Genomic DNA, 21,243 nt, shown 5'->3' with positions numbered 1-21,243 from the left:
GATCAAAGGCAAGAGGTACAACACCAAAATCTAAGTCACAGACCCCACCTCTCAGTCGAGTAACCCCCAGCAAGGGAGGTAGGGTGATGGCAAGGGGCAGTTTAAAGGTCACATTCATACTGCCACCGCTCAGTCATCTCAATTGACAACGTTCTCAACTCCGGAGGGCTTGTCCAACTGGTTTGCAAAGGCCCACATCGTCTCCATAGAGACATCTGATGCGAGTCTCGTCCATATCTATGAGTTGCCTCCTGAAGAGGTTACCGCAGAGGCCTCCTCGTCACAGCCGAGCACCTCAACTCCTGTTTGGATTGCGAACAGTGAAGCTACACATCATATGACTCCTATAGTATACATTTTCCGTTCCCTAGCCCCTGCAGCCAGCAGGCAGGTTTGCGTAGGAAACAACTCCTCGGTCAAGATTCAAACTCAAGGTTGCATCAGTTTTGCCACTGACAAGGGTTCAGATCTGGCTTCGTTGGACAATGTATATCATGTCTCTCGGCTTGGGGTGAACTTGTTATCTGTTCAATAGATTTGCCGATTGGGGCAAGCAGTCTTCTTTACAGCAACCACAGTCCAGGTCCTTGACTCTCAAACTGGTTTAATGATTGCTCTTGGTGAGGCACATCCAAATGGCCTATACCACATGACACATTTTCTGACCGAGCCAATAGCTGAGCGCTCGTGTTCCATAGCTTCCAGGCCTTAGCCACATCTCAAGAGCCTACGAACAATGAGCACCTTTGGCATTTTCGCTTAGGGCATCTTAGTTATAACTCTCTTTATGAGTTGTCACGCCATGAGCAGGTTAAGGGCCTTCCATGCCTGTAAAGCATGTCACCTCGGAAGGCAGCACCGTACCCCATTCCCTCAGCAAACCTCACATCGTGCTTGGGCCCCTCTTAGATTCATTCATGTTTCTTTGTGGGCCGACATCCACTGTTGCCTTGAATGGCACGATGTACTTCTTTTTGATAGTGGATGATCATTCCAGATACATGTGGGTGTATTTTCTCAAGCATAAGTCAAATGCTTTCACATATTTTTCTACTTGGGTATTGCTGGTTCATAACCAGACTGGTCATCATGTCGGTTGCATGAGGAGTGATAGCAGTGGTGAGTTCATCTCCCACGAGTTTTCTAAGTTTCTACCGAAGCATGGCATCTCCCACCAGTTCACCTCTACCAACTCCCCTTCTTAGAATGGATTCGTAGAGCGTAGGAACCGGACAGTCATGGAAATGGCATACTCTATGCTGTTCACAGCAAAGCCCCCTAAGCGCCTTTGGGTTGAGGCTGTTAACACTTCAGTGTACATCCTCAACCAGTGCCCGACTATGGCTCTTCCTCAAAAGACCTCATATGAGCCATTTTTTGGCTCTCGGCAGAGTCTTCGGGTGTCATGCGTACACACACACGCTTGATGACAAGATAGAAAAGCTCACTCCCCAAGCTGATCTCCTTATTTTTGTGGGATATTCCTCTAAAGCGAAAGCCTATCGTTTGTTTGATCCTCCGACAAACAAGGTGATCGATAGGTGGGATGTTGTCTTTGACGAGAGGGATATCCTGTAATTCTCTGCACCGAATTCCAATCAGATTCCTTCTTCCACATCATTAGAGATCATGCCTACTAAGCTTGGTCTACTTCCCGCTCCTCACATTTCCGCGGATTCTGCTACTCCCACGCCCCCTTCTCAAGACCCGTTACCTCGCTAGTACCAGCAGACCATGCGGGATTCGGGGATCCTACCATTGGATTCCACTCTTGAGGGACCTAGAAGATCTGCCTGGCTTGCTCCTCTGGCATCATTTTCATCATTGTTTAGAGCTCATTATATAGCGTATTCTGAGCCGACTACATGGCAATAGGCTCTTCAGCACCCTCAATGGCGAGAGGCCATGGAGAAGGAGCTAGAGAGTATTGACTGAAATGAGACTTGGACATTGGTGGATCGTCCGAGCCACAAGAAAGTCATTGGGACAAAGTGGATTTTTAGGACCAAAAAAGAACCGATGGGACTTTAGACAAGTACAAGGCTCGCCTTGTCGTGCAAGGGTTTCGACAAAAGCATCACATTGATTATGAAGAGACCTTCGCCCCTACTGCGCGATTGACTTCCTTTCGGTTGCTACTCACACTAGCCACTCACCACGGTTGGCCAATACATTAGATGGATGTCAAGAGTGCCTTAACGATTTCTTGAAGAAGGAAGTCTATATGAAGCAGCCACGGTGGCTTTCCTTCAAGGAACCCTAGGGATTAGATATTCCGCTTGCATAAAGCTCTTTATGGGCTGAAGCAAGCACCGCGGTCTTGGTTCCATAGGATGGATAAGTTCTTGTAGACTCACGGATACCATTCTACCCCTTATGACCCAAACTTATATGTTCGATCTACTGCAGAGGGGGTTAGCTATATCCTGCTATGCATTGATGACTTACTCCGCACAGGCTCAGATTCTGCTGCCATAGCAAAAATCAAGGCTAAGCTTAAAGCTACATTTGAGATGACGTACCTTGATTTGTTGTCCTATTTGTTGGGGATGGAGATAGTTCGTTCTGGGGCCTGTATTTGTGTGTCACAACAGAAGTACGCACTTTAGCTCATGGAACAATATACTCGAGATCAACTACAGCCAATGGCCATGCCTCTAGATCCTACTGTCCACTTGTCAAAGGATACCCTACGGCAAACCTTCGATGAACATACCTATTATTCTATTGTAGGAAAACTTCTTTGGTTAATTCACACTCGGCCACATTTAGCTTACTCAGTTAGCATACTCAGTCAGTATTTCACAGCACCTAGGATGTCACACTGAATTGCATGTCTTCGTGTGTTGCGTTATTTGCAGTGTACTTATTCTTACGGCTTGACATATGGTTCTGGTTTATGTTTGCAGGGATACACTGATTCTGATTGGGCAGGATATCCGAACACCCAGCGTTCCCATGGCGGCTACCTCTTTACCTTGCTCACGGCTCCCATTTCATGGTCCAGCCGTAAGCAAGAGACGGTGGCGGCTTCCACGGCTGAGGCTGAGTTCCGTGCTCTCTTCGATGGCACCACTGAGGCCATCTATCTGAGGAGTTTACTGGTGGCGCCTCACTTTCCATGTGACTCTCCCACAGTTGTCTACTACGACAACCAGAGTGCCATTGCCCTTGAGGGCAATCTGATCATCACACCACAGACACGGCATGTGGAAGTCCACTTTCACTTTTCCAGAGAGCATGTTGAGCTAGTCACTATTCGCCTGGAGTTTGTGCCATCATCAGATAATTTTGAAGATATCTTGATCAAAGCAGTTAACTGGCCGGTTCTTCAGTACCTGCTACCCAAGATCGGCTTAGGTACACCCTCCCCTACTTCTTCAGCTTGACGGCGAGAGGGTGCTTCCCTCTTGCTTTCCCTTCTAGTTTGAGAGGGGCCAGCTTCTACTCTTGATAGTGACAGTGATAATACTTACAACTTTTTTTAAAGACATTACATTCATTTATTCTTTTGTATTATATTATGGACATTTGTAACTTCATCCGCACTGTCAGGATGACATGATTGTAAAAGGGCACTTGGACAAGTGAACAATTCCCCTACGAGGGCACTGTCCCAGTGGCACCGTTGCATAGCATCTTGCATGAGCATGATATCTTGCATTACCCCATGCATTGGCATTCTGTTCATGTAAACAGGCATCTGTGTGCATTTATCCCTTTTCAGTCATTCGGACTGGTCGACTCTAGGATCCACCATATTCGTGGCATTGCACATGGCAGTCTTTCTCAGCTTGCTTGCTTGCTTTGCTTATCTTGCTTGCTTGACATATTTGCTATATACACACCTTAGCCATTTTCTTCGTCATCGATACCCAGTAATGGTAGGGATAGTATGCTTGTTTTGTGAAGGTCTTGGATCTGACCATCCCTTATTACTCTCCTGTTTGGGGTACGAATACTCAATAGGACGAAACCTGATTTGAAACCTTACTTAATGCTTAATCTATCAAACCTAAAAAGCCCTATATTTGAAAAAAAACAGTCCATAGTTGATTCCATCCACCTTTGTAGGGCTTGGTAGGCCACTAGGCAACCAACAAATATTTTCTAAGATACAAAGAGCATTAAAACTTAATATCTCAAGTAGGCTAAGAAAAGTTATGCCTCTTAATATATTTTTTGACTTATATTCTAATGTTGAGATAAGAAGATCAAAGGCCATGCTTTCAATGAAGAGACTAACATGTGATCATGTCATACAATTTGTTGATGAGGAATGAAATACTAGGACACAAGGAAAAATTATATGTAAGATAGATCAAGACTCTATCGCTTGTAAATATATGATTGCTACTCAATTTTTTGTCCTTAGCTTTCATTACAGTAGATGGCATTATCTTGGTGGTAGTCTAGTGCCTTTAGACCAAAATCTTAATAATTTTAGCAAAAGATCCTATAGTGAATCTTGATGTTTGGTTCAATGAAAACATTATTGCAATCCTAAAGGTTAGATCATCATGTCCATGTCCTCTCTAGGGTGATCACTTGGGCTCCCTTGGTATGATAACCATCGCCTCTGTAGTCTTAGTAGGTCACTCAGCAACCGACGTGCACCCTTTGTCCGATCCTCTTGCTGCTTTGGGATGGAATGCCTTGGGGTAAAAGATAAACCAAGAAAGGGCTTGGCTGGCCTCTGTTCTCGTGGCACCGTTGTTGGGCCTAAGAGAGGGTGTTGAGCTAAAAATGCATTAGCTTTACTTAAACAGCCCCAAAACATGCTTAATTAATGAAGAAACCTTGTTTATTAAAAAGAAACGCGATCCTAGAGAGTTTCTGTGAGTTTCTGTGTGCCATAAGCACAAGCCCACTTGGGAGAGCCCAAACTTTCTATAAATACGTATGTTGCCCTCCATTCAGTCCTAAATCTCGTTTTTGCAAATTTCAAGTGTTTCAGCTTGCTGCCCACACCTCGTTCACAGAGGATATCTCAGTCGAAGCTGTCCATTGCTATTAACATCAGTTGGCGCCTGATTTCCAACCCTCTTCACGTAGTTTGGAGCTGATTCCAACCAGACGACTGCTGTTCCTGTGCAAACCTTCTGCCGTACAGCCTGCCACATCATCACAGCCCTGCGTTTGCTTCCTACAGGCTGTCGCCCAACTGCTGCAAGTGTCGATTGGCAGTTTTCTCTTTCCTCCAGCAATCCCAGATACTATAGGCTATCGCCAGGCTGTCCTACCTACGTTTGGCAGTTTTCTCTCTCCTACAGGCTGTCTTATCTGCGTTTTTAGTCTTTCTCTCTCTTGCAGTCTGTGTTTTTAGTCTTTCTCTTGCAGGCTATCATGCATGCATCTTTAGTCTTTCTCTCACCTACAACCTGTGTTTTATTCTTTCTCTCTCCTCACTGTTGTCTGTATCAAATCTAGCTTCTCACTGCTGCGTTTGCTGGTGTTCGACATCCGGAGGCTGTCTTGCTGCGATTCGGGATTCGTTTAGAGTACGACACACTCTCCACCTCATTAACCCTGCCCTGAACCTTGACATATTGGAGTTAGAGGTACAGTTTTCATTCACTGCATAGTGTGTTTGCTGCATGAGCATCGTATATTCAGTAGTCATATCACTTTATCCATTCATTGTCTCTAAGTTACCCTAACCCTAACTGTGTTCTTTTATCAGTCTGTGATTTGTCGTACGGTTTCTGTTTATGTTTCTATGTTAGGGTATTTCTTTACAATGCTTTTGTAGTGTCTTCTTCTTGTGACCCCATCATAGATGATGTAGGCCTTTTAGGAGAGAAAAGTGAGCAACATTAGTATTTTGTATTTTGATACTAGTACTAGCAAGCATATCACCTCATGTAGACATCTTTTTATTTCCTTGGATGATGATACACAGCAAGAGACATTGTCACATGTGCCAACAATGCTACTTATACAATCAAAGGCATTGGGAAAATCCTTATCAATGTAGTGAATGGAGATGTTGTCACTTTAAAGGATGTTTTATATGCACATGGCATTCAAAAGAACCTACTATCAATATCATTTATTGTTACTACTAGTTTTGAAGTTCACTTAGTTGGGCCACGATGTGTGGTTAAGGGCACACATGAAGATGATGTGATTGCCATCACTAGTACTTTATGTTGTGGCTTGTATAGACTTAATGTTTGTGATAGACGGCCTCATTCGGATGCTATGGTTGTGGATGCTTTTGCCTTACGTGTTGCTAAGTATGGCATACTCATAGATTAAACTTTCCCAAGGATGGGAGTGTGGGTGCTACATGGAAATTACAACTTGTGCATAGTCATGTATATGGTCCTATACATGCTCCCTCTCTTGGTGGATGCATCTACTTTGTTTCCTTCATTGATGATAACATATGTCACACTTGGGTGGTTGGCTTGAAGGCCAAGTTAGAGGTATTCTCATGCTTTCAGCATTTTATTGCCATGGCTGAAAGCTCCAGTGGTTGCAAATTAGTTACTCTTCAGCACTGACAAAGGAAGGGAGTACAGTGTCAAAGGAATTTGCAGTATTTCTTTCTTCTAGGCTTTATTCATGATGCACTACACCTAAAACACTACAATAGAATGGTCTTGTTAAGTGCAAGAATAGATTTCTTATGGAGGTGGCTAGGTATATGTCAAAGGAAATCTTTGCCTAGACAAGTTTTGGTAGGATGCGAATCATACAACTTGCTATATGCTGAATCATTCACCTACTTGGGAATGAAAGACTACCATGCCAAGTTGCAAGACAAAGCGATTAAATGTTTTTATCGGTACAATTTTGAGTGTAAAGGCTATTGGTTGTATCAACTAGTTACAAGCAAAGTGCTTGTCAATAGAGATCTTGTCTTTGCTGAAAATTCAGAAATGCCTTTGTGTGAATGCAAAAAATTTGCGAATTGTTGGCCCCAAAGATGTGTTTGATTCAATTATGCCATTATTCAGATCATTGCCAGAGATTGTTGAGCATGCATCCACTCAATCTCATGCACCATGGCAACAAATTCAACAACCTGCCCATGCTGATTTTCAACCTGAATTTCGCTCCATTGAGGCAGCAGATCATGATTATGCAAAGACTGCAGAGAGGGATGCTATTCGGGAAGCAAAGATAGTGCCTAGATGGCTATTGGATACCTTATAGGACAATAAACATGCTGGCCCTCTTCCTGGACGTACTAGAGTAGCTTCTTGTTACGCATCAAGGAACTTAACAGATTGTGCTTTTGGCCACAGCTTGTGGTGAAGGGCCTTTTTGTTTTCAGGATGTTTTGGAGGATACACATTGGCTTGATGCTATGTGATTAGATTTCTAGAGCATTGAAGATAACAATACATGGTGACTTGAATGAGGAAGTCTTTGTCAACCAACCACCAAGGTACTCTTGTGATTCATCTTGCACGCTTCTTTGTGTGTCTACTCTCAGTCTCACCCTCTACTCCACTTCTTGTGCATCGAGCTGCCCGTTCGATCCGAGAGTATAACAGCTAGCCACGGCCTTTTTTGCACAAGAAAAAAAAACTCCAAATTGCATTTGGATTTGGGTTGAATGATGATGTCCCAAGGTACCCTCACCTTAGCTGTGTTCCCATCTACTCTGGACCAGATAAAGGTCTTGATGGGGTGCTTCACATGGCTAATACATAACTTGGAGAAGGCTGAGCAGGAAGTGATATACCACATGGTTGCTAGGACCTACCAGCACCCTCCATGCAAGCAAGTGGCTTGTTGTGCTCCTATAGAGGAGCTTTTGCTTGATTCTCAAAAGGTGATACTCCAAACTGGTCTTGTCCCCACATGGCATCCAAGATACCTCACAAAAGTTTGATGAGGAACCCAAGTAAAGTCCTTGAATTTGGCTGTTAAGTGTCATAAATCCAAAGGCCATATGGTATCTGCCAATCAATAAGAGCGCCTAAAGCTCTCCTACAGATCTCCATTGCTGCTCTAAAAGCTGTAAAGTTGCTCCAAACCCCTGATCTCTCTGAAAGGAAGGGAGCAAGAGGGAAACCCTATCTTAATAATCTCTAAATGATGAATCTTTCTAAGTACATTAACTAAAACTTAACTCTGAGCTAAAAAGTATGATCATAGACTGAAGAGCACAGACATGGAACCACACACTAGTGCACACTCACGGAGTTCTATAGAGCATCAACTACTCCCTCCACCACAGAGCCCCCATCAAACCGACCGGTGGCCCCACCACGAGGGACCATACTAGACATACCCACAGAGAGATGCAAAGCCTGTCGCCCATGCCAAACTAAACCACGCCCCTACAGGAGGCACCATCTACAAGTACAGAGGATACTAACCCACCATCAAGGGACCCTACCTCACCGCTTCAACTTCTCTATGCTAGATAGACCCATGAGAGATGTCTTAGGATAAGAGTGGCTCCTAAGCAGTTCCACGTTGTATCTCAGTTAAGACATCATTTTGTGCTCGTGAGCAATGTATTGTTTACTATTTATTTTCCATTTAGTTCCATCATATCGTTATTTTCAGTATTGTTTCATAGGCCACCCACTTATTTGTAATGTTATCTTTGCCTTACTGATGAGATGACATTAGACATGGATGTACTCTGGATTTTGTCTCATAGGCCACATTGGCCTTATGTATAGACGTTAATATCTCTCTCTCTTTTTTTCGTAAAAGGTAATTGTATTAATTACAAAAAAAATACAAGATTACTTGATTACAAGATACATGATGACACTAAGCCATCATGTGAAGAGGTTCTCTCTCTCTCTCTCTCTCTCTCTCTCTCTCTCTCTCTCTCTCTCTCTCTCTGTGTGATTACAAGAGACACGAGGGCCCTAGGCCAACGTGTGGGAAATCCCCGTAGTAATGCACTAAAAAGGTTACACCAATCATGGCAACGACCTAGAGGCAATTGCCATATGCCAAGGATGCAAATCCTCCCGAGGGAGCAAGTCGGAGTGTCGGATGAGATCTAGCTGCCAATGCAAGAGCCCTTTAAGCCTGGCAATATGTCGCGGTACATTAGAGGCCGAATCAAAGAGAAAAGCATTGCGCGTGGTCCAAATGTGCCAGCATCCCCGGTATCTGAAAAAGTGAAATAAGATCTTCATATGCAGCTGTGGCGGTGTGGGATACTTCGGGCGCACAAAAACCCAGTCGAAAGGAGTTAGTGAGGACCCCACCACAGCGCGCCAAATGTGCGACAAGAGTGACCAGATATTCTTGGCGAGCGGGCAAGAAAGAAAACGATGTCGGGCCGATTCCGCCGTTGTGGTACAGAAGAAACAATTGCCATTCGAGATGCGACGCTTGGCAAGGGCCGAGGCAAGAGGAAGACCACCAATCATTACCCGCCAAAGAAAGACCTTGCATTTGAAAGGTGCCTTATTCAGCCAGCCCTCCATCAGCGTTGTCTGCCACCATGACAGCGATTTCCGCAGCCCCCAAACAGTATTAGCTTTCTCACCCAGCCATTGGTGATCTTGAATGAGAAGATGATACACCTGATTAGTAGAGGCCTTTTCCAGACTCAACCGGCCTGCAAGGTCCCAGTCCTGCCAAGGGCGATCCACAGCCAGGGCAGGAAAGGGTTGCCTACCCTGAAGCTCCGACGAAAGCTTTCCCCATAAATCACGGTATCCGCGCGGGATCTTGAAAAGTCTCCTAGCAGTCCGAAACGATACGAGAATCTCTCTCTCTCTCTTTTTTCTTTTTTTTTTCGTAAAAGGTAATTGTATTAATTACGAAAAAAATACAAGATTACTTGATTACAAGATACATGATGACACAAAGCCATCATGTGAAGCGGTTCTCTCTCTCTTTCTCTCTCTCTTTTGTCTGATTACAAGAGACACGAGGGCCCTAGGCCAACGTGTGGGGAATCCCCATAGTAATGCACTAAAAAGGTTACACCAATCATGGCAACGACCCAGAGGCAATTGCCATATGCCACGGATGCAAATCCTCCCGAGGGAGCAAGTCGGAGTGTCGGATGAGATCTAGCTGCCAATGCAAGAGCCCTTTAAGCCTGGCAATATGTCGCAGTACATTAGAGGCCGAATCAAAGAGAAAAGCATTGCGCGTGGTCCAAATGTGCCAGCATCCCCAGTATCTGAAAAAGTGAAATAAAATCTTCACATGCAACTGTGGCGGTGTGGGGTACTTCGGGCGCACAAAACCCAGTCGAAAGGAGTTAGCGAGGACCCCACCACCGCGCGCCAAATGTGCGACAAGAGTGACCAGATATTCTTGGCGAGCGGGCAAGAGAGAAAACGATGTCGGGCCGATTCCGCCGGTGTGGTACAGAAGAAACAGTTGCCATTCGAGATGCGACGCTTGGCAAGGGCCGAGGCCAGAGGAAGACCACCAATCATCACCCGCCAAAGAAAGACCTTGCATTTGAAAGGTGTCTTATTCAGCCAGCCCTCCATCAGTGTTGTCTGCCACCATGACAGCGATTTCCGCAATCCCTAAACAGTATTAGCTTTCGCACCCAGCCATTGGTGATCTTGAATGAGAAGATGATACACCTGATTAGTAGAGGCCTTTTCCAGACTCAGCCGGCCTGCAAGGTCCCAGTCCTGCCAAGGGCGATCCACAGCCAGGGCAGGAAAGGGTTGCCTACCCTGAAGCTCCGACGAAAGCTTTTGCCATAAATCACGGTATCCACGCGGGATCTTGAAGAGTCGCCTAGCAGTCCGAAACGATACGAGGACATTGCGAGTGGCAAGGGTAGCATCCGCAACCGACGTCACACCTAAACGGGCCATGCAGTTAAATCTTGGTCTGAGCTGATGTTTATCTTCCCATGAAAGGAGTCTCGATACTGCCAACAATTCCAGCTGAAAGGAGTTAGTCTGCAAGCGGTCCCTTGCTGGGTGCCAACGGGCCTTTTGGAGCACCACTTTCCAAGAGCCGACCAAGTGCAGTAACAAAGCGGAAGAGGGACTAGAAAAACGAGAGTCAGCATTAAGGACATGCCACCAGGAGGCCCGAAGCCGTGTGTTACCATGGCGGAGCCCGCTGTCCTCAAGAAAATAACGGGCTATGATGGTCCACGGGTGATGATCCACACACATGGCACGAAAAAGGGACCAACGGAGAGCTAGCATATGAGTTTCTGCATCCAAAATAGCTCCACCACCCATGTGCTTAGGGGTACATGCATGTGACCATGAAATCCACGAAATGCCTGCCTGCAGTGAATCCTTCTTCCATAGCATGAAACGGATGGGATGAGTGAGAGCCTTCAAAGTAGTAGGCGTCCATGGCAACAAAGGCAGGAAATACGTTAGCATTGGTAGCATGATTGTCTGGGCCACTTTGAGGCGGACATGGAATGGCCACGCTTGCGACTTCCAATACATAAACTTCGCCGCCAGTTTTTGTGAAATCCACTCCAGCAGGTCTTTTGGCCGTACATCCACCCCCAATGGGTATCCAAGATGCCTGACAATGAAGCCACGAGAAACCACCTGGCCTTGCCAGCCTAATGACTGTAAATCAGGCTCCGTACAACTGAGAATGGCTGACTTAAAGGCATTGATGCGACGCTCAGAGGCCTGACCAAAGAGTGTCCAAACATCTAATGCCCTTCGAATGTTGTCCCTGTCCGCCTGCAAAATCATAAAGGTGTCATCAGCCAAAGATTGGCTAACGAAGTGCTGACCCAACGGAAGAGACAGCCCGGCCAGCTGAGCAGAGGCTGCCATGGAGGATAACATTGAAAGGACCGGGTGAGTCGCCAGGGCAAAGAAGAGAGGGCTCAAAGGACAACCCTGTCTGACCGAGCGTGCAAGGAGAAATGGCTCTGTAACCCCACCATTGATCATAACTCTGGAGGAAGCCACAGCACTAATGGTGTAGATCAATCGGGACATCCGGGTACCAAAGCCCATAGCAGACATGAGATCTGCAATGAAAGACCAGTCCACATAATCAAACGCCTTTTCCAAGTCCAATTGAATCAATACCACTTCCTGACCGGAGTGCCGCGCATAGTCAATAGCCATTTGCACATTTAAGATATTATGCAGAATGTTGCGGCCCTTAATGAAACCATATTGGAGAGGATGCACAATAGCTGGAAGGTGCTTGTGAAGCCGATTCGCCAGCACTTTGGAGTAGATTTTATACATGGAGCCCATCAAAGAGATTGGTCGCCAGTGGTGCAGCTTTGACGGCGAAGGGACCTTTGGAATTAGTTTGATAAGGCCTTCTTTCCATGAGGAGGGCATGACCCCTGTTTCCCAAACCTGCTGAAACATGACCACCAATGGCTTCACCAACTGCGTAGCTCTCTCTCTCTCTCTCTCTCTCTCTCTCTCTCTCTCTCTCTCTCTCTCTCTCTAAAAAGGTAATTATATTAATTACAAAAAAAAGTACAAGATTACGTGGTTACAAGATATAAGATGGCTCTAGGCCATCGTGCATAAAATCTAAGATATCAGAGTGAAGGTACAAAGGAAGCAGAGTAACTAAAGAGAGGCAAAAGAAACTACAATGTGCCAAGTAAGTAGATCCTATCTAGGGAGATATCTATTAACTCAATCAAGTCTAGCTACCAATAAAGAAGCCCTTTCAAGTGGACTCTCTCTCTCTCTCTTTTTGTGAAGATAATTGTATTAAGAAGTAAATATTTACAACAAACCATCAGGTCAGCATAGAGCTAACAAACCTAAACTCTCTCTCAGCAAAAATATTTTCATGAGGCCTGCTGGCTCTCAAAACAACCAGAACAACCTATTACATGAACAGTACTAATAAATCACACAAAAGGAACAGCTGAAGTAGAGCGAACAATCGCCAGCCAAGGAGCGGCAATATCCAGAAGAACCAGGTCAGCTAACATCATAGAAGAGATTTTCCATAACACTAATGGCGCAAACATCCAGTCACGCCATGGATCCAAAGGCTATAACGCAGGCAAAGGAGAGAACCTCTAAAGACTGTCCTGTATGGACGACCAAATGGAGATAACGGCAATAGTCTAGAAAGATAGAAAACCTATTGTTGTTGTGAGGCTAGCGGTAACACCATGAGGGGATGGTTGTCAACCTGCAGGATTAAAGAAATAGTAAAAACACAAATGACAACTTGATAAAACCCATTGTTGTGAGATCGTGAAAGGCTGCAATAACCAAGCAACATATGTAGTGTAAAGATATGCTAGGGCTTGCACTGAGGAAACATAGAAAGTACCGCTACAACTAAAACAAAAAGACTTAGACAATGACATGCACAACTCAAAACCCTAAACGCAAAACACAAAACGCAAAAACACAAACACAAACAAAGAAGAAAGGAAACTCTAAAGTGAATGAATCAATGTTGTAAATGAAGGAAAGAATGTACAAGATGCTCAAGAGGAGAGTTGTCCAACAGCCAATGGCTATCGTGGGAGCGAGCTGAGGTATCGATATGTATCATCCACCGAAGATGAATCCCGAGTGCAGCAACCACTAGACGAAGCAAAGGGTGATGAAGAAAAGTGCTCAAAACACAAAAACATCCTGATATAGATGATGAAAGCTGATCATCGGCAACAATAGAAGGTTGGGCCATAGTTGTGGACCATGTAGCAGTAGTTGTTGGGGGCTCGATTGCTAGTGGAAGAGGGTTGATGGCTGAAAACCTACAAGACAAGCATGGGGCCAAATGGTGGGTAACCTATCTATTTATAGATGCAGAAGGATCCTGCCAAATTGGGATTTTGCATATGGGATATAAAAACTCTCTAGAACCACTCCTCTTAAATGACACTTTTGGTCATTTACATGTTTTGGGGTTTTCTTAAAGAGCTAATCAAAATGTAATGAATTTTTAGTTCAACATCCCCTCTTAGGTCCAAAACTAGAATGAGAAAAGGAACTATAAGAAATGCTCAAGTCCATTTTTACCCCAAGGCATCCCACCCCAAAGCAAACAGGACATCAAACAAAGGGTGCACGTTAGCTACCCAATGGCCTACCAAGACTACAAAGGCGATGGTTATCTTACCAAGGGAGCCCAAGTGGTCACCCCAAAGAGGACATGGCATCAAACAAAGGATGCTCATTGGCTGCCCAATGGCCTACCAAGTCTTGCAAAGGTGGGTGGAACCACATTGTCTTTTTTTTTTTAATGAGAAGAGATGGATTGTGACCAATTAAGTAACTATATCCCATCAGGAGAATGGAAAGGGATGGTTCTCTCTCTCCTCACTTGCGTTTTTAGTCTTTCTCTCTCCTGCACTGCGGTCTGCATGAGAGTTAGCCTTCCTTGGCTGTGTTTGCTGATGTTCGACATCCGAAGGCTACCTTGTTATGATTTGGAATCCATTCGGAGTACAACACTCTCTCTAGCTCATTACCCCTGCCTTGATCCTTGAGATACAAGAGTTCAAGGTATAGTATTCATTCACTACATAGTGTGTTTGCTACATGTGCATTTTATATTCAATAGTCATATCATTTCATTTATTCTCTATATTCATTGTCTCTGAGTTACCCTAACCCTAACGGTGTTCTTCTATCCGACCATGCTTTGTCGTATGGTGTTATCTGTTTCTGTGTTAGGGTATTTCTTCATATGGTATCAGAGCCGAGTTCTCTGAGAGAAACCTAGGTCTTGATCTGAAAGCTCTACACAAGAAGCAGGAACACCAGAAGGGTAGATAACTTTAAACACTACTTCCGCACCACTTCTCACATCCAAGCTAAATCCATCAAGAAATGAGTCAAAGTGGGCCTCACAGCTTGCTTCACAAGCTCTTGACATCATCGGACAATCATTGGACTACCATGGAGTTCCACAACCTTACGAGATCACTCCAACTGAGTACAATCTCATTTTGATCCATAGAGCCCAACAGCAAATAGAAGGTAAGTCTAAATTTCACCCTTTAGATACAATGCACCAATCTACTGACCATGCAGGAAGGGTAGAATCTCCACTTAGGACTGGCTATCCGCAAGTGAAAACTAGCATAGAGTACACTCCATTGCCTTTATACTTACTATGTCCAATGCCATGGCCTCTCTAGGATGATCACTTGGGCCCCCCTAGTAAGATAACCATCGCCTCTGTAGTCTTAGTAGACCACTGGGCAGCCGACGTGCAACCTTTGTCCGATGCTCTAGCTCCTTTGATGTGTAATCACGGGATAAAAGTTTTTTTTTTTTTTCTAAGGGCTTGGCTGGCCTACTTTTCGTGACACCGTTGTTGAACCTGAGAGGGGGTACTGAGCTAAAAATGCATTAGCTTCACTTAAACGGCCCCAAAACATTTCTAATTAAGGAAGAAACCTTGTTTATTTAAAAACAAATGTGTTCCTAGAGAGTGTCTGTATCTCATAAGCACAAACCCACTTGGGAGAGCCCAAACTTTCTATAAATGCCCTTCATTCAGCCTTAATCTCGTTTTTGTAGATTTCGGGTATTTCAACTTGATGCCCACACCTCGGACGCAAAGGACATCACAATTCAAGCTGGCCATTGCCATCTACAACAGTCCAACGCCTGTTTTCAACCTACCATATATTCTTCGGAGCTGATTTCAGCATGCTGCCTACTATTGCTAATTTTTTGAGCGTTTTTATTCTCTCTCTCTCCTACAATCTACGTTTCTTATTTCTCTCTTCTGCAGCTAGCATTTTTAATATTTCTCTCTCCTGCAGACTGCATTTGTTGTTTTCTCTCTCCTACAGCCAACATTTTGTCTTTCTCTCTCCTCAACTACATTTTTAGTCTCTCTCTCTCCTCACGTGTGTTTTTAGTCTTTCTCTCTCCTGCACTACCGTCTGCATCAAATTTAACCTTCCTTGGCTGCATTTGCTAGTGTTCGACATCCAGAGGCTGCCCTGCTACGATTCAAGATCCGTTCGGAGTACGACACACTCTCTAGCTCATTACCCCTGCCCTGATCCTTGAGATACAAGAGTTCGAGGTACAATATTCATTCACTACATAGTGTGTTTGTTGTAGGAGCATTGTATATTCAATAGTAAAATCATTTCACTCATTCTCTGTGTTCATTGTCTCTGAGTTACCCTAAACCCAACTGTGTTCTTCTATCAGTCTGTGCTTTGTCATGCGGTGTTATTTGTGTTTGTGTTAGGGCATTTCTTCACAGAGTGGGGTACACTTGGGATTTAATCCTAGAGAGCCCACCATGCATACGGGAAGTGTGCATAAGCATGGGCATGGTGACCACATGAGTAGCCCATGGAGAAGAGATAAAGGCACATGGGACAAAAGATGGAAATCCTTGCGTGGGAGTGACCCATGAGGTGTGTGTCGATACACCATAAGCAGAGGATGGAAATCCATGCATCTGAGTGGTCGATAAATGGGGAGATGAATCACCGGGGGTAGTGAGAGAATGCCCATCACAACCATCCCAAGGTGAAAAAAAGTGCTCACTTGTGCGAATGTGGGAGGTACAATGTTAAAGTGGCATTCTCTCTAGCGATATACCATGGTGTAAAGCAGTAGTGAAGTGAGGGCAGGTAGAATATGATGTGAAAAAAAAAAGTGCCACAAGCAAAGATGGAGGATCAAATCCTAGTGTGTTGGATACGGAAATGGAGTGCAATCAAAGGTTTTGGAACAAAGAAGGGAGGAAATCGAGGTGTGGATCAAAAAAGGGTGGGATAGGAGGGATTTGAGAAAATTGGATTACATGCTCAAATGAATCACAAGATCTACATATACCTGATGAAGGATGTCTGCTTTGAGAGCCTTCTCTATTGAAGTTTACATATTGAAAATCATCTAGATTCTGCACACCACAAGGAGAAACAGAAGAGTGCTTTGATTCAGACGACTCAAAGGGGTTGTATGAACCTGACACTAGGCTTGACTAAGATGAAGAAGATGGGTTGCTACAATCATTCCAAATGTCCCACATCCTCCATGATCAAAGAGGTGATCAGTCTCACCAACCAATCTAGATATAGTACCAAAGCTGGTAAGAGAGGTATAAAATCGCCTATACATGATACGCAAGTACTCTTCAAACTCGATAGACTATCAAGTGATGGAAATCTAGAACATGAAAAGAAAAAGAAGGTGAAGGTAAATGTGAGGTGCCATCTTCCTTGCCGAGTCCATAATGCCTCCTTATGGCCTCCAATGATAGAGAAGTCTAATAAGATATCATAGGAACCCAAGAGGGAGGCATCTTAGACATTATGAATCAATTATGTTTGTGTGCCTCACTGAAGACCAAGCCTATGCAATATCCGTAGGATACTCTTTACAAGAGCACTGGCTGTAGTACCATGTGAAGACATGCTAGGGTTTGCATTGCGGAAACACAGAAAGTATGACCACGACTAAAACAAAAAGACTAAGACAGTGAAGTGCAAAACTCAAACCCTAAACGCAAAACGTAAAACGCAAAAACACAAACACAAACACAAACAGAGAAGGAAGAGAGCTCTAAAGTGAATGAATCAATGCTGTAAATGAAGGAAAGAATGTAAAATGCTAAAAAGCAGAGCAGTCCCCACCACTGGCTCTTGTGGGAGTAGATTGAGGGAGGTGTCAATATGTATCTCCAGTAAACAACCAATCCCGAGTGCAACAACCACCAGTCGGAGTAGAGGCTGATGAAGAAAAATGCTGAAAACACAAGAACGACCTTGGTGTAGATGATGGAAGCTGATCACCGATAACATTGGGAGACTGGGCAACAACTATAGACCACAAAGTAGTAGTCATTAGGGGCTGGACAGTTAGTGGAAGAGAGTTGATAGCTGAAACCTGCAAGACAAGGATGGGACTGAATGGTGGGCAGCCTGTCTAATTATAGATGCAAAAGGATCCTCCCAAATTAGGGTTTTGCATGTGAGACACAAAAACTCTCTAGAACTGCTCCCTGTCTAATGACACTTTTGGTAATTACATATTTTTGGGCTGTTTTAAAGAGTTAGTCAGAATGTAATGAATTTTTAGTTCAACATGTAGAATGGCCCAGCATGCAAAATGCAAAAGGTGGCTGATGTAAGAAGAAGGCACAAGCATGATGATGTCACGAAAGGCTTCTATAAACAAGAGACAGCACACAAAGAGACCTGCAACAGAAAATGCAGCTGTAGGATAAGATATGGGCCCACAGATCCAGGACACGAGTGGGCACCAGGCCACCAAAGATGGGCAGCTGCTGGGGATATCCAATCTGAGATGGCAGCAGCTCTAGGATTGGTCTATTTGGAGTTGCTTCTCCTAAGAGCTCCTCCTATGGTTGGGTATTGCTCTCCCTTAATAAAGCTCTAGCAAGGAGCCTCTCATTGTTGCAAAGAGTTTTGACCAGTTTTGGAGCACTCTTTTTAACCCAAAGAGAAGGAAATTCTATAAACACCTTAATCAAAGAGGGGGCCAAGGTCAATACAATATAAGCAATGCATAGGATAACAATAATAAATCAAAGGACAAAATAGTCTGGGCACTATGCCATTGTCGTCATTGTCTAAGACTCCAAGGTACGTCCATGTGTGCAACCAAGGACTTGGAGCAGTGGTTAGATAATAATTCAGAAAGATTGAGAATCGCATAGAGACTAGGAATCCGTAACTTTTGCCAGTGAGTCCCACTCCAGATCAAACTATGGGTGAACAATGCAAGTATACCTTGAAAGGTCCCCGACACAACAGGCTCTCTTGAAAGGACCCAGACCCTCCTCTATAACACAACAGTACCAATTGCTGACAACATTAACCCAGATTTCTTATGCTTGCAATAACTCTTGCATGTGCCTTGAAGAAACTAATAAAGTAGCTATGGAAATGCCTGGAAAAAGTGTATGTTTTGTGTAAAGGGATGAACTATTCTCAGAATGCCCTCAATGTGATAGAAACAACATCACTTTCCTAAACACCCAATAGTCTAATAGTTCGAAACCATGTAAACCTTTTCAAAGTTGCAGTTAGAAACTATACTCACCAAATACCTAAACACTTACAAACTAACACAAGGCAAAATATGGCAATTTTTTGCTTTAAGTGTGCATTCTTATTAAATAAATATGGAAATGACACATTACTTACAGTTGGGTTCAATACGTTCACTTGCTCAACAATGGAACCCTACAGAAAAAAGAAGTGGAGGGTTAAAAAATCAGCTGTAGCAATTCAAAATAGTTTTGTGAAGCTTTCACATGCTGAAAATAATAAATAAATTCATGCAATAATTGTATATCATATTTGACAGCAATAAAAAGGATTTTAACTATCTGGGAACGGTTCTACTTAACTGATGATGGTTGTACATGATAGCTGCCGCTAGACCCTAAAGTTTCAGATCCAAATGCTCTACCTACTCCAACCAAAATTAATTGGAAGGCTTTAAACGGCCATATGCATACGAACTGGAACCTTGAGATCAGTGATGTCACAACCTTGCATGCACGGGCTCAATCTATTGCTGATAAAAGGCACATTCATCACGTGTTCTTCCCTAGATTGGATGAGCACAGTTTTCCCTATCTTTCAAATATTTAACACACTTGACCACCTGATTAGGAGGATAGGATCTTTGTTCATGTGATTATTGAGGGAGTCATGTATTACTACCAAATGAGGATCACTGTACTAACTCCCCCATGCAGTGACTAGTAGGATTCCTTCAGCCAATGTTGAAGATTTCAATCAAGCAATAAAGTATGCATGCCTTTAAAGCACAAAAAACAAACATAAGGACTGATATCCAATTCACCTCCTGCCATAGAGCCTGTGACAAGCTCTCCTTCCTGGGAGCCTACAGCTATGCTAGCCCAAGGTTACAGATCCTACAAGGTGTCTTAAAATTGAGCCCAAGATCCTATTGATAGGACTCCTTAACTAGTTACTACCCTAGCCTTTGGGGCACATTCACATTGCAAGACCACTTAACAACCTAAAGCTGGGGTGTGTTCAAACCCAAGACTGGACCCTAGCTAGCCAAACAAAGTGCAAGAGCCCATCCTGATGTGAGGGATATAAAAGTTTTCCCCTTATGTTTGATTGCTGTCCTCGGCAATATTGTTAGTAATAAAACTGGGAAAATGACTCTAATGATCTAAACTAGCTCCCATGTAGTTTAAACTCAACCTGGTTGCTGTCCCTGGACATCCAAATGGGCACTAGTAGCACCAGTCACAATGATCATGAGGTGACTTAGTGCGAATGCACTAAGGGCACCATGGGGTCAGGGCAGCCGAGTCCTATAAATAGGACTCAAAGCCCTATTGTGCACATTCATTGTGTGATCACCACTCTTGGACTCTTGGCCCGTTGGCCAACACATCCATACACCGGGATGGTGTGGACTAGTGGTATGGGATGCCAACCCTTCGAATGTGGTCCTGGCTCAAAGTGCTGCTAGCTCCCAGGCTCAAGGGTGAGCCCATTTGGCTCTATGACTAGGACGTAAGTCTAACGTCCAATCCCTTTTATGGTGAGTTTGTCTTGTGTCATGTCTCGTGTGCAAGTTAGATCCTAGGGGGACGTTTCATTGTATCAAAGCTTCAACTTGCAATTGGGGTCAAGATTCGATGAAATGCAAAAACCACTTTTGCTCACGGAACCATGATGGTTCATGCCTAGCAAGTACGCCTTTATCTCGCTAAGGGTGGTATGGGACGCTGCTAGCAGGAGAGGTATGCACAGGGGGCACATGTTGCGGGTGGTGGGTACAAAAGCAAGGTATGTTTTGTACCCGTGTTCAAGTTGTGTATTGGAGTAATGCTAGCACGCACGAGTTTTTCAATTGCTCCAATGGTTGGAGTCTAAGAAGCTACCACTCCAAAGCTATGGTAGACCATCGTTGAAAACTAAAAATCTTGTAGCCAAATTAGCATCAAACAATTTTCATTGACAGTAACCTTGACATTTAATGCTAATGTTAGCATCCATTTAATGTTGGTGTGGCATTAATTGTTATTGATGTCTTGACTCTTAACATGTAATGTTGATGTTAATGCTACCATTAATTTTAATGTTAACATTTTCATTCGTGTGAATGTTAGCTTTCATTTTTATTGATGTTAATGTTTACTATCATTCATGGGTGTTGAGGAGAGAGAAACACCATGATGGAAGAGAAACTGGGAGAGAAAGCACTGCAAATGGGGTGAGAGAGTATAAATTCTCTGATCCTATCTTGTCCGACTTGTAAACATTGTAGACATAAAGAGAGAAAATACTCTTCTGGCTTATCTTTGTTTGGATTGTCATTTGCAAGCAATTGTAGACGGAGAGAAAGAGAGAGAGAG

The 21,243-nt window shown here is 43.9% G+C and overlaps 1 protein-coding gene across 4 annotated transcripts in view; it reads right to left on the bottom strand.

Moving 5' to 3' along the window:
* LOC148040851 (uncharacterized) overlaps positions 1 to 21,243 on the bottom strand; it is a 149,899-nt gene that overhangs the window by 41,240 nt on the left and 87,416 nt on the right. For all 4 annotated transcript variants that reach the window (XM_087670380.1, XM_087670404.1, XM_087670343.1 and 1 more), the window contains one exon: positions 19,040 to 19,078. In XM_087670380.1, the coding sequence (XP_087526506.1) occupies positions 19,040 to 19,078 (39 nt within the window). The remainder of the gene's footprint in view (positions 1 to 19,039; positions 19,079 to 21,243) is intronic.

Source organism: Lygodium microphyllum, chromosome 1 (genome assembly GCF_053477565.2).
Source record: "Lygodium microphyllum isolate KBCC chromosome 1, Lygodium_microphyllum_v1.1.10, whole genome shotgun sequence".
NCBI classification, from domain to species: domain Eukaryota; kingdom Viridiplantae; phylum Streptophyta; class Polypodiopsida; order Schizaeales; family Lygodiaceae; genus Lygodium; species Lygodium microphyllum.
Note: the sequence above shows the minus strand (reverse complement) of the source record. Positions and strands in the feature narration are given on the sequence as shown.